Source organism: Centropristis striata, chromosome 17, assembly GCF_030273125.1.
Source record: "Centropristis striata isolate RG_2023a ecotype Rhode Island chromosome 17, C.striata_1.0, whole genome shotgun sequence".
NCBI lineage: Eukaryota > Metazoa > Chordata > Actinopteri > Perciformes > Serranidae > Centropristis > Centropristis striata.
The window spans coordinates 30826604-30840998 of record NC_081533.1 but is presented as its reverse complement, the minus strand read 5'-3'; the positions used below and the strand labels follow the sequence as shown (position 1 = coordinate 30840998).

General features: G+C 37.9%; 1 protein-coding gene across 1 annotated transcript in view; it reads right to left on the bottom strand.

Annotated features, from left to right (window-relative positions):
* frem1a (Fras1 related extracellular matrix 1a) overlaps nucleotides 1-14256 on the bottom strand; it is a 39271-nt gene extending 25015 nt beyond the window's left edge. Inside the window, exons 1-12 of the mRNA XM_059355391.1 lie at nucleotides 14014-14256; nucleotides 10505-10599; nucleotides 9635-9945; nucleotides 8401-8597; nucleotides 6145-6468; nucleotides 5955-6063; nucleotides 4633-4764; nucleotides 2487-2828; nucleotides 2250-2392; nucleotides 1260-1456; nucleotides 1077-1167; nucleotides 815-982 (exon numbers count right to left, since the gene is read on the bottom strand). Of these exons, the coding sequence (XP_059211374.1) occupies nucleotides 815-982; nucleotides 1077-1167; nucleotides 1260-1456; nucleotides 2250-2392; nucleotides 2487-2828; nucleotides 4633-4764; nucleotides 5955-6063; nucleotides 6145-6468; nucleotides 8401-8597; nucleotides 9635-9945; nucleotides 10505-10599; nucleotides 14014-14256 (2352 nt within the window). The remainder of the gene's footprint in view (nucleotides 1-814; nucleotides 983-1076; nucleotides 1168-1259; nucleotides 1457-2249; nucleotides 2393-2486; nucleotides 2829-4632; nucleotides 4765-5954; nucleotides 6064-6144; nucleotides 6469-8400; nucleotides 8598-9634; nucleotides 9946-10504; nucleotides 10600-14013) is intronic.
* Between the last annotated feature and the right edge of the window lie 139 nt (nucleotides 14257-14395).

Genomic DNA, 14395 nt, shown 5'->3' with positions numbered 1-14395 from the left:
GTTCTCTTCTCAGATGATCTGATCTGAGCACATCTGACAGGCTTGAAAGAGTTTGTAGACGCCATGGTAAATGTAATTTTGTGCTCAACAAATTATACAACGTAAATCTGTAAAGTACTATCAAACAAAACTTCTATATCTCTTGTCGCAGATCAGGGTTTTTTTTTTTAAGTTTGTGATATAATTTAAATCAGTAGCTGTGTTTATCACTTTTTAGCAGCACCACTTTAACTTCATTGAGTTGAGTATCTATTGATCCAGTGCAGAGACCTCTTATAATCTCAAATGTAATAATTTTTGGGGGGGGTATCCCATATTGGGCGTAATGAATCATTTATGCCACAACAGGACCGAGCAGCTAACAGCATGTGTTGGTATTTGTTGAAAGTAAAGCCATTTTTGCTTTATTATCCACAATATTGCATTGGTAAGCTGGTTATGTATGAAATCATAACATCTTGTACTTGAGTTACTTTTATAATTAATTGTGATCAATGGCTTGTGTATTCTTGCCAGTTAATTACCAAATCTACTAACATGCACAGTATTTATGCTTTATTATGAGAACAGCAAAAATGAAAAATTGAATTGGAGAATATTAACGTTTTTACCACATGTAAACTAACTGTTAACAATAACAAGCAGAGTTTTTGCATTTTTGGGAAGTTTTAAAATGTTGTCCCATGAGAACCTGCCCCTCTTAAGGTCTCTGCATGACCCTTGTATAAATATATATATAAACAGTTTATGTTTGTATCCACACACCAAAAAAAGAGGAATAAATATAACATGAAACAGTAACTTTCTCTTCTACCTGTGGTGGCTGGTTGTCCACTGGCAAAACAGTGATGTTGAAACAGATCCCAGTGACCGTTTTGCCCAGGTGGTTGGTTACAGAAAGAACAAACTGAATATTCTGGGGGTAAGGCCCAATGTCCATGATTGGAGGCATATAGGCTACTTTCATGAAATTCACTGCATGCTGGAAACAAACATAGAAGAAAAAAACATCAAATACACTTAGGATGAGCAAGTACCTTCAATATAAAAAGACTAAATCATTTTTTTTAAATTACCTGTGTGAAGAGTCTCAGCACTGGTGTGTTGAAATCTTTGGCAAATTTGGGTATGCTGTCAACTAAAAACAACCTCCCAGCATCTGGACTGCTACAGATGAAGACAACAGCGTGCCATTCAGACAGAATGTGTTGCCACAGTTTAGTAGCCAGTGTGTTTTCTGAAGGTGAGGATATACTAACCTGTGAGGACCAGTGAAGAAAGGTGGAGTGGTAACAGTATATGTAAGCTCACTGTCTGGGGACACCTGGTCTACAAAGTGAAGCTGTTGCCGTGTTAAATGGACCACATCTGTTTCTTTGATCACAAGACACCGACTGGAACCAGGAACCTCTTTAGGTGGTTTGTCTGGAACAGGCTCTATGTGCACCATCACCACCTGCACCCAAAAAAGGAATTATCATTTAAATATCCAACACGGAGGTCTGACAGCCTAGATTCCTTCTGTTGCATTGGAGAAGGTCCAATGACGTCATTCTGTATTAACAATTAGCCACATGGTTCTAAACTTAACTCTTTCTACCTACAACCCTGAGCACCACTTATTGGATCTCAGAGTTCAAAAGTGCATTTATATATAAAATAAATAGTTATTATTTTCATGGAATGGGTTGGCATAACTCATACATTTACAACATTAAATGGACAGCATGTATATTCCCAAAAACATTTTGGAAAACACACAATATCTAATTAAAACAGACTATTTACAGATGTGCATGGCAATTAACAGCGAGGCACAGTCTCTCTATGTGACTTAGGATTACATTGTATTCAAATTGTGAACCAAACTTCTTCAAATTCCCACAGAGTAGATATAACTTGGATACCTAGCAATAGCAATTGTTAAGTTAGCACAATGACAGAGTCAGATGAGCCAATTCAGACTGATTTGCAGCCACTGTTTTCCAAAGACAAGGACAAAACACACACACACACACACACCCACACACACACACACAAACTAGGCATCCGATCAAATATAATTCAAGACTCTGTTACTGCGTTGCCTATTTCTCACTTCAAATGTTTTCAGAAACAAATTTTAGTGTACTGTTTACCTGGTATGGTAGACTACACTGTATTGAACTGAAACAGTGTTTCCTCATCTTGTCCTTAATTAACTCACTAAATATCAATCATTTAGAGATGTCTAGGGATGTATTACTCACTTGAGGCTCCGACAGATTGGGGGGGTCATGGAAATCTGAAAGCACCACCTCAAAGGAGTCATCATACATCTCGTTTCCTAGGTGTCTATAATATACCATGGACTGAGACAGGTCTCTCTGCAGAAAGTGGCTAACAGGATAATCTGAAATAAAACCAACAGAAACACAACATGTTGTTCAAACAAAAACAAACTCCATTTTGGATAAATAAGAGAAATAAAAATCCCTTCGTCTAACCAGTGAGCCCTGTAGTTGGTATTTTCATGACCGTTCCTGCCTGTGGGGGCCGGGTGATGTTAAAGAGGATGTAGTCATTGCTAGAGTCCATGTCTGAAGCCTGGATGGAAGCTCCCAGTAAAGCCATCTGGCCCTCAGACACCTCCAGAAGAATGTTGGTGATGAGGAACGGAGGGCTGTCATCCTTCGGCAGGATCTTGATGGGGAACTTGTGTCTGGTCTGATGGTGGCCATCCGTGATGCGGAAGATGATGAAGTCTTTGGTGGAGTCGCTGTCGTCATGGTGATAGCGAACCACGCCTGCTTTGATGTCCCTGACAGTAAACATGAAACCCTTTGCCCCTGATTTTGATATGAAATAATAAAATCAAAACAGCAGTCAATTAAAAAAGGATCAGGCAATATCAATCAATTCAACTTCATCAATGGGCTGAAATATGTGCCACCAGAATTTGAATTATTTATATTTGAATTTGAATTGCTTAACTTGAATAATTGCAATAAAAACTGAATTTGAATCACATAATTTGAATTTGTATTGTTCAGTTTGAATCATTGCATTGAAAAACTGAATCTGAGTTGTAATTTGAGATTTTATTTATTAGTTTGGAACTGAGCATTCAGTTCTCACAATTCAAATTCAGTTCGCAAAATTCTATTTCAGTTTTCTGCGACGAACATCTGGGTAGTTGGGGCAGAGCAATCGAGTGCAGATACACAGAGCGCCTCTTCGGTCAATCGGCACCTCCGTTTTTTTTGTAACATTTGTTGCCATTCGGTTGCCACTCACCACAAAACGGAGGAAGAAGTTAGACTGGCTTGACCATGGATGAGGCTGGGACAAATACGGTAATGGAAGTTTACAATTTATTCATATTAAAAAAAAAAAACAAGGTCCTGATTGGCCGAAGAGGCGCTCTCGCAAACGGGTGGCAACAAATGTTTTTTTTAAAATGGAGCTTCTGATTGGCCAAAGAGGCGCTCTGGCAACCGGGTGGCAACAAATGTTAAAAAGAAAAAAATTGAATTTTGCGAACTGAATTTGAATTGTGAGGACTGAATGTTCAGTTCCAAACTAATAAATTCAATCTCAAATTACAATTCAGATTCATTTTTTCAATGCAATGAATCAAATTGAACAATACAAATTCAAATATAAATAATTCAAATTCAGTTTCTGTTGGCACATATTTCAGCCCATAATAAATATACTTATATACATAATTTATTACAATAAACACTGTACAAATACAATATATTTTAAGTCCAGACTGTTGTTTTTTACAGAATTTCGAAGAAAATGCTTGTCTCTATCTACTGGTTGATTCATCAGGATGAGTATTAGGTGGGCCAATTCTTGAGTCGGGAAGCCATTATAGCATTACAGAACAAGAGATGCCGTACAGTTAGAAAAATAACTGACTGGTACTGAGTACCAGTCAAACCTCAAACAGTGAAAAACAAGGTAAAAAACATAAATATGACATTTCTTTGTGTCACATCATGTTCAGTGAGTTAGTTTTGGGGAGACGAGAACAGTGACAAGAATCTGATGTAGTGAGACTTGTTGAATTATTGATCATGGGCTCAATTCAGAAAACACTTGGATTTTCCACTCTGATGACCCATTGTATCCAACATCTCTTTCAGCCATCTCCAACTGATGAAGAGTGGCACAAAAGGGGTATTGAGCGCTTTATGGATCGTTTTATCAATAAAATCTTTGCATTCTTTCAAAAACCTTCTGATAAATTTAATCTACCACATACACATTTCTTCAGGGACTACAGACCAGAAACATTCTTCAATCTCAGATTACGAACTTCCCTGAGGCGCCGGACAAAAGGAGCATAGATGAGCTATTTAGTCTTCGTCCATCACGCATGGAATTAATATCTATGATCTACACTAAACTGTCGGGCAACACATGGGATTCAATCATTAAGCTGTTTAACAAATTTTCCCTCTATGCCTGTCAATGTATTATAGTTAAGGACTGTACACAGGGCCCATGTTACCAAATTGTTTCGTATGTACCCAGATGTGAGTCCCCTTCATGATATGTGTAAAATAGAATTCAAATTAAGGTAGCCAGATAGAAACAGTGATGTGATTTCATGTCCAGTGACACTTGTTGTGTCCGTACCTCTCACAGTGAGCCGTCCATGCTGCAGGCCATCCACAGAGACCAGACGAACAGCATTCAGGTTGTCATTGTCCACAATTTGGAGCTGCTCCCACGTTATTGGCCGAGACTGACCCTCTAACAAACTGAGACCTAAAAAACAAATTGTTCATAAAATACTATATACTATACTGTAATTGTCTAGTCAAATTTTGAAGAAAACACAAAAGACTATAGTAAAAAGCTTTATTGCTGCAGTGCTCAGCTTTCGGTGTTGAGAGAATGTGTAGACTCCTGGAGGCAGTCCATAACCCAGCTTTTACATTTATGCTAATTTTGATATAGAAATCTTGCCAAGCCAGCATTAACATGTTATTATTATATATATGTTTTTTCTTACCACTTGGTGGCCATTTTTTCCCTGCTTTCAGCCCTTGGCAGGTAGTATACAGTGGATTCATAAGATCTTTATGGCTGAAAACAGTTTCTCTGCTGATGTTAAAGTCACAATAATGGTGTTTCCACTACAGTCCAATACCCAGAATGAGGTGGGTCTCACTCTCTGAAACGCCCCAAATTTGAGTTTTTCTCCCCTGAAAAAAGTCTGGTTGCTGATTGGATAGAACGCTAAACAGGATGTGACGTAGTACTCGACGCCACAACAACACGCGCCATTTGTAAAAGCCCGCGAAGCAGTGTTGCCAACTTAGCAATTTTGTTGCTATATTTAGTGACTTTTAAGACCCCCTTAGCAACTATTTTTCAACAAAGCGACTGGCGACAAATCCAGCAACTTTTTCTGGTGTTTTGGAGACTTTTGGAGATTCATTCTTACTCTTCTTAACAGACCACGGGGGCTGGAGCACAGTCCTCCTGCAGCAGTCTCTCCCAGCTGCAGTCACAGAGCCGGAGGGGATGTCAACCCCTTAGCGTCCAGTCTGCAAATTGCTAATAGGCTAACAGTTAGCTCTGTAGCAGTACAGTGTGTATGTGCTGCTGCTGCTGCAGAAGGTGTTCACTTAGCGATCTCTGTTAGTGATGCCGGTTAATTTACGATCACGATGCTTATGATCAGCAGAGACGTTGTGCATAATTAGCCGTGCTGCTTTGTTTATGATCAGCTGCTGACGTTGTGCACAGTTAGCGACGGCGGCCACAGTTGCGTCTCCCGTGTTTAATCCGTCGCGTATGTGATCACTGTCGAAACTGTCACTAAGCAATTATGCAACGATCGAAAACCATACATAACTGGCCACTACTTATAAATTGTAGTTATAAAGTTACGATATTAACATTTATTTGAAATAGTTTTTCCACTTGTAATGTCGACAATGCTTGCATACCCATGTTCCAAGACACTCTGGGTGCATTTGTGTCTGCATTCCTAACAGAAATGTGAACTGTCATTGATGGGCTCTTCTTGAAGAAGAAATCATGAACCTCAAATTCAACCTGTTGGGAAAGATTACAAAAATTAAAAACAAAACACCAAACAAATGTGTTATATACTGCACAAAGTTTAAGATGTGCTACCTCGTAATTCCTACGTTGAGTATGAGAGGAGTTGGGAGGTTGATAACCAATGAGCATGTCATTGAGATCGACCCATGTGAAGGAGGAGATTGGGCGAGTGTGATCAGATAGGTGGGTGATGAAGCCGTCCACAGGCGGTTTGGTGATGTTGAAAACCAAAAGGTGCTTGGGAGTTTCCTCGTCTTCAGCGTCTAGTGTAGCAGTGGAGAGCGGAGTGAGGATGAACTGGTCCACTTCCAGGATAAACATGGACATGAAGGATGGTTTGGGAGGCTGGTTGGGCATTGCACTGACTATCTGCACAGGAATCCAGGCTTGTTCAGACTACACAGAGAAAACATAATGACAAATACTTTAAAACAAAATTTGTGAAGAGGGACTGTATAAATCTTTTAAGCCTGGAGTCATTTATACTTTATTATATATACACGTACTGTAGAGACTAACTGAATTTCCCCTCAGGGATAAAATAAGCAATTTTGATTGATTTTGATTTGACTTGTATTTTTCCCAGCCTTAACCTCCTGAGACCCAAGCTTTTGTTTTGTATGTATTGTTAGTTTCTCCTCGATATTTTGGATCAGTAGGACCTGATTAGTACCAAAACTAAGCATTGCCTTTGAACAGGAAGTCGTTTTTGAAAAAAAAAAATGATGGGTTAATTTTACTGCATAACACAATTAATTCACTAGTTTATAAAGCTGTTTATTTCTTTACATTTACACCCTCTCATTTAAAGAACGATAGTAAAAGTCTATTCGATCTCAAATGAGTACTTCCTGACTAGCAGTGTCGTAGCTTGTTGCTATTGCTAAAAAATAGTCAAACTACAAACATTATTAAGCACAAATAAACAAGTTTTAACCATAAAATCTGATCAGCTTTTGTACCTGGTCCACTTTTTTCTGGGGATAAGCTGCTGATTGACTTTACCAAGATGCTGCCATTTGATTTTTATACTGATTAATGTATTGACTACTGAGGACAACAGGTCATAGTTAAGCAAAATTAAGTATAAGGTCCAGCAAACCTAAAATTAAATGTCCACATATGAGGATGCAGGGTCACAGGAGGTTAAGAGCCCTATTAAAAGTGAAGTGACAACTCAGCTTCGCTGTCACTTTGCAACCTATTATGAACCTGAAAATGTTCAGTAGGCTATGTAACCCTTAGAACGCAGTAAGAGAGACACCAGTGCTTCAGGAAACCAGCCAAGAATCAGCAAAACAAAGGAAGCAGACATTGTACACCATCACCTATGTAAAGGATGTACAGACACAGAGATGGTCTTGCTTCTCTAGGTGACCATGTGACCATTTCCTCTGTTTATTCCAATGTTTACATTTGAAAACATTGTCCAGGCAGAAACATTTACATAGACAATAGGAGGAAAGCTGTCAGTTGATTTCCATCTCCTGATGATAAGTGACCCCAATAACATGCGTTTTGTTTGTGTACTACTGCTCTGACATGTGAATTGCCCTCGGGGCAGAGATGAATCAGGTGAGTGAGTATCTGTCTGTCTCCTATAATTTATGACCAAGTTGATGTTATTGAATAATTTCAACAACATTTGTCCAACCCAACTAATTTGGCATCCTATAAAATGTTAGAATCACATCAAAATTCATCAAAATATGCCTAACGAGAGTTAAAATATGTCAAATATGTTGCTAAAATACCGTCCATAGGTGATAAAATGCAAAATATTGCGAAGTATGACAGTTAAACATATTGCTTAATATATGCAACTCAGTATGGAAGTTTCTAAAACCTGGGCCCTAACCCGTACTGTATATTTATAACAAAGCTTTAGGGTACTCAACATTTCTAGGTTCATGTTGCCAGCAAGTTGACAAATAGGATTCATTAAACCTATTAAGATGTATAAGGGTTCAGAACAATATTTTTCCATTGCCATGTTAAACTCTGTCCCATAAGTTGTTGCAATGTTTTGCTGCTGAATGGCTGAATTAGCCATTTTTAATATAAATAATGGATAAAACTGGTCATAAACCCCTTCAGAATATTACATAAATACACCAAAACCTTTGGAACAACACAGAAATGAATGATGTCATTTGGTTTACAAAACCCTTATTGTCAATTTACTTAAGGAAGCTATATATGCTGAATGCTCTGGCTACTGCAGGGACCAACATCAGCACACTTGATGAAAAGTGGGCGTGGAAATATTCAGATACAGCAGGTGGACATAGCACTTTTTAATATATGAGAAAAAAACTGCCAAATTACCTGATAAATAGTGCCACTCCTCATGTCCCTGAGATCCAGTCTGATTGCGATGTAGTCTACGTCTGGAGATGGAGGGTCTATGTGCTGGTACCTCAGCCCCATCACCAGGAAGTCATCACAGGGAATTTGATTGATTTTCACTCGCTTCAGACCCTTCAGGCAGTCATCAGATTTACACCTTGCTCTGGCTTGATTATCTATCATACATAACAATACAAAGAGTTAACACACCACTGTGTATTCTTTTAACTGTTGGGACATCTAGATAATGGCAAACTCAACTCATTCAACATTTACCATAAAGGAAGAAAAACACAAATTAAATCAGTTATGCTGTAATTAAAACTTTAAATGGAGTCCATAGCATCCTTACTGAATCTGTCAACCACTTAACTTACAAACAACAATTCAAGTCATTTCAAATTATTATATATTTTTTTAAATAGCCCAATTGAGCCCAATTAACTAATACAATTAGTGTCCAAGTCCTTAAAATGGCACTGCCTAACGGGAACATCAATCTGCTAAGGCTTTTGCAAAGGAAAATACATCAACATTGATTGATTCTCAAATGCCAATTGAGAAATGCTATTTTTTACAGTCCAACTGGTAATTTTGTTGATTTTGTTGATACTTTCTGTAGGTTGTTTAGGTCAGAACACTTCAGCAAATATCTCTAAACAAGTATCTGCATATGAATGATGACGAATAAAAAAAATAAATAAGGAAAGTTAGTGACTGATGGATTAAAAGCCAAGATTGTATTTCAGCCGATGTGTTTGCTTTTTTTGCTATCTATATTGACTGCTTACATCCATTCAACCAAAGTCTGCTCATATGTGATTGGTCAGTGGATTACAAGAAGAAACCAGATGAGAAAACTCTCGTACCTACAGATTCTGCATTCATACAGATATCTGTTAACAGAGATTTGACCAGGGCAGACTGAAAATGAAGGGGGTTTAAAAAAAACATATCATACATAATTTTTTACCAGTAGTGCCTAATATTTTAGAAACAAAAATGTATGCCATCAGAATAATTTGAAAGAGGTCATAGGTAACAACTAGAAAAAAGGCTGTTGTTACGACAAATTGGGATTCAAAGGGCAAAAAACACCTTTTAATACATTTACACAGTTATTTGACCAGCTATTACTGATGATTGAGGTCGATTAGTTTTTTTGTTGATGTGGAATTTGCCATTATCAGCTGCCTACTATGCAGTCAGTTACCTAGCTGATGGCGCAGGTGGATGAAGCTCTCTGGCTCATCCCCTCTTGTTGTAGCTTTCTCTGGTTCTCCGGTGACTAGCTGGCCGTGGGCTGGCAGGTGGGTGTCATGGCTACTCAAATAGATGCTACACTGCAGGCTAGACCTCTGCTTATAGTGGAAGGACACCACATTGCCATCCACAGCATTGGAGACGCCGTAGAATTCAGGAACTTCAAGGGATTTGGGCCCCAGCTTTATGATGCCACAGTCTGGTTCCATAATGTCCACATGGAGTGAAAACTCCTCCATATATGTCTCTGTCTCAGTGAACCTGGTACAAAAAAAACAACAAAAAAACAGCATAAGATTAACATATCGTTAGCCTCATAGCATAATTGCCTAAGTCATTTTTTGGCCAAATTGTGATATCTGCCTAACTTTACTCTCCTACCACTGCTGCATCTTTCTGCCTTATTGCCTATGTTCTCAACCTATCAGAACACTTGTTAGAGTCCAAAATCACTTTCTGCCTTACATGCTACATACAAACCAAACTACATTATTTATATGTAAGAGAAAAATTGCCTTAGTCAGGGCATATTCTGCCTAAGTCACTTTTATCTGTTATGAAAACGATGTGTTTAATTTTTTATGCAAACTTGTTCACACTTCTATTTGAACTTACTGTTACAATATCAATTAAGAATACCAATGGGCTTACTAAAAATTGTGTATTTTCTTGTTTCCCGAAAACCTTCAAATATGACTTAAGGCAAATATGCTATGAGGCTAACAATATTGCAACACCAAAAAGCATAGGAAAGCAAGAGAATAAGTATGTTTCCTATTTGCAGGATAGTTAGTTAGGTAGTTAGTTAGGTTAGTTGTACCTGTAAAGTCGAAGCTTGATGGTGTCCTCCTCCAACAATGGGCAGCCATTATGGATGTACTTTACCTCTTCAGCTAGATAGTTGCAATCAAATACCTGCACAAATAATAAGACATTTTAATTTGCAAATATAGACACAAGCAAGGACACTGTTCTGCAGGTTAAAAAGTTAAAAATAATAAGTTTATAAGTTAATATTAGCAGGTTCTTGGTTCAGAGAAACCGCGTCAGAGTGAGATGTCTTATTTTCGCGTTGGTGCTCAGACGAGCAGAGTTGAGCACAAACAGCTAAACAGACTGCTGAAGTTATATTGTTAAGAGTTTTCTGACACTTTTGCCTTGGAGAATATTTATCTGTAAATATTATAAATGAACAGTGTTCCATGGTTCTGTACTTTTGTGATGAAGATTTGCTTTGCTATGTTTTTTGTGAATATTATGCTAGCTTGTAGCAGACGCTAACTGTTATCAGTTTGTCTGATGCTACGGATGCTAATTGAAATGTACTCATAGTGCTTGTTTGTATAGTGTTACGTTAATTGTGTTTCTATCTGTAATATTTTCAATTTTATGGGGAGAAAAATAGAAGACCGCATTAAAGAACAAGAAAAGTCAAGCCTTGTGGCTTTTTGGAGGACTTCTAACCATTATCTGACTGTCTAGCTTTGGACAAGCACACGCACTGCAAGGTCAGTAGACACTGGGAATGAAAAATGGCCCTCAAAGTTTTGACTGTACCTGGCCCCCAACCTAGGGCTGCACAATTATAGCCAAAATGATAATCACAATTATTTTGATCAATATTGTAATCACGATTATTAATCACGATTATTCATCATGTAAGGGAAAACATTTTTATTGCACCACTTTTAAACAAACAATAGGAACAGTTTTTAGTGTCCGGTGCTTGTTGTAAACAAACTATGATGAGACTATGTGAACACCTCCTGGAGCAGCAGCACATATACATTGTACTGCTACAGAGCTAACTGTTAGCCTATTAGCAATTTGCAGACTGGACGCTAAGGGGTTAACATCCCCTCTGGCTCTGCAGCTGAGAAAGACTGCTGCAGGAGGACTGTGCCGCTTTGACTCGTTCTTAAGAGCTGTGGGGCCCCGCGGCTTGTTAAGAAGAGTAAGAACGAGTCTCCAATAACACCAGAAAAAGTCGCTGGATGTGTTTCCAGTCGCTTTTTTGAAAAATAGTCGCTAAGGGGGTCTGAAAAGTCGCTAAATATAGCAACAAAGTTGCTAAGTTGGCAACATTGCTTCACCGGCTCTTACAAATGGCGCGTGTTGTTGTGGTGTCCAGTACTACGTCATATCCTGCTTAGTGTTCTATCCGATCAGCAACCAGGCTTTTTTCAGGGGAGAAAAATGGCACTGCCCCCTGGTGGTTGGAGGACTACTGGTGTAGAAAGTGCTTGATTAGATCTGCAGGAGAGCCACATTTTAAAATGGAAATATTGCCAATGATCAGGTTAATTTATTTGTGGCGGCCAAAATCGTGATCACGATTAAAATTCGATCAATTGTGCAGCCCTACCCCAACCCCCCAAAATTCCCACCAATCACAGAACCCATGCCACTCTTTATGTACACAATATTACGGCACTGGCATTATAGCTCTCACTCAGATCTGTTGACTGCAGGTTCATGATCCTCAACCTGGATGAGTGATTCATTTAAATTAGTATATTAATATAATAATGTGAAGTAATAATTATAATATAATTGTTAATTTTGTAGCATTATGTCAGAATAATATTACTATAGGCAGAGTAATCCTACAGTTTTAGTATGCCTCTATTTATATAATTTTGTATAATAGTATAACATATACGACAATTGTACAATCTAATATTAGCAGTTTTTAAACACACAACTAACAGCAGCGCAAACAGCAAATTTTAAACTGCCAGTTAAAATTTTAGTAGGTTTTGTTCCTTCTCTAATTTCTAACTAACCTGTACGAACTTGTCAGTAACAACTCATCAACCTTTTTTTAATGACCCCGTCTCATTCAGGCTGTAATTGTAAACTGTAAACTGTAATTGTAATTGGTTAGTTCACAACAAATGAAGACTACTTGACTCTAATGAAAAGGCATTGGGATCAAATTTGATGTCAAACATGAGTACATCATTTCCATTTTTTTTCCTTTTTAGATATGCCAGAAGGCTGTAAAATTCAACTGTCTATATACTTGCCAAAAAAAACAATAAACATTACTTTGTCACAGTCAGACACGTTTTTCGTTTACATTTGGCATCATGCACCTGGAATGCTTTGATTTCAGAACTTGAATGAACATATCGAATGGGAAATTACCCAACATTGGCTGGAATGCAACATTCAATTCAGGAAAAAACGTGAGGAAATGATGCAAACAAGAAACATGAGACCCACCCTATATATGTTCCTCTGTTTGGTTGATAGTTTGCTCACCAGTGTTTGTTTTTTACCCCAGTTGTTTTGGATTTATTTGTGCTCAACCTGCCAATCTTTGGACTTGTCTTTTTCTGCATTAAATCATGGAACTTCCTGCTGTTTTTTTCTTGTCATCTTTCTGCGTTTGGGTCCACACCTCCATTGATAATTTTGAAAGATTTTTTTTTAAATTCTAAACTACATTTTAAACATTTTAGCATGGATAATAACATTGAACAGATCACTGAATCTGCATAGAGTATTGAATATTGTATATGTTTTTATAGTGACAGTCCACTGGGGCATACAACATGGGATCTTGAGAGCCAGTTACATTTGGTGGGCCCAAGATAGAATATTCTAGACTGGTGAGAAATCAATGAAAAGCCTTACAACCCAGCATTGTGCTCTTATCATCATTACCACAATTTTAATAATATACTACATGGCTTCCTGCTTGTTCACTGTGAACCAGTGCTATGGAAGTGTTAATACATTACTTTAACCCTATAAAGCCTGAACCATGAAATAATTGCCAGAAAATTCAAGTTTTGTAAAAACTGAGTGCTTAATAACCTGCTGACGAATTTTAAGAAATAAATAAATTGCATATATGAATTCTAATTTGTATCATATTTGATACATCAGGTCTTTTTGTGCAATTTGTTGCTCACAGTTTGTTCTTGAACTAACAAAAACATATAAAACCCAACATTTTTAACCTTTTAAGACTTTACTTCCTTTTAACATTTTCCTCAAACATGCAAAATATTTTTTTCCATATAACACAACATCATACATCTGCTGATATGAAGTTTTCACGCAGCAATGACTGATCCACCAGTGGAACCTGCATATAAATTTTGCTATATCTTGTATTTTTGTGCAATTTGTTGCTCAGTTTTTTTTCTTCAATACATGTATACATCAGGTTTTTCAGGAAAAAAATATCACACTGATGATGTATAGGTCTCAAAAACTTGTGTATCAAATATGATACAATTGGCTTTATAGGGTTAAATTGATTTACTAGACATAGTAAGTTGCCTGGAACCGGCTGTAAAAAGGTTCTCCCATTACCTGAGGCATAAGTTTTCCCACTTGTTGAGTTATGGGCTCTTTAAGTACCACCTCCACCTTGCACGCATCCTTTTGACGGGAGATATGGAACTGCAGGTCGCCATCCTGGAGGTAGGCTGATTGACCTCGCTTCACTTTTAAACCCTTATTGACTTTCACAAGGGAACTGTGTGACGAGCAGATCATTCCCAGTAGAAAAACTGGGAGCAAGGTCCAGGCCTCTCTTTGACCCTGTGAACCCATCACTGTCTTAAGGCAAGGGTCTCCAAAACCAACCAAATACTGTCTCCAAGCCAAAGCTTTCCAAAACACAGTTTAGTAGGGTGTAGTCATCTTCTGAAGAAGCACAATTATCCTGTAGTTGGATGATTTTATTGTGGCA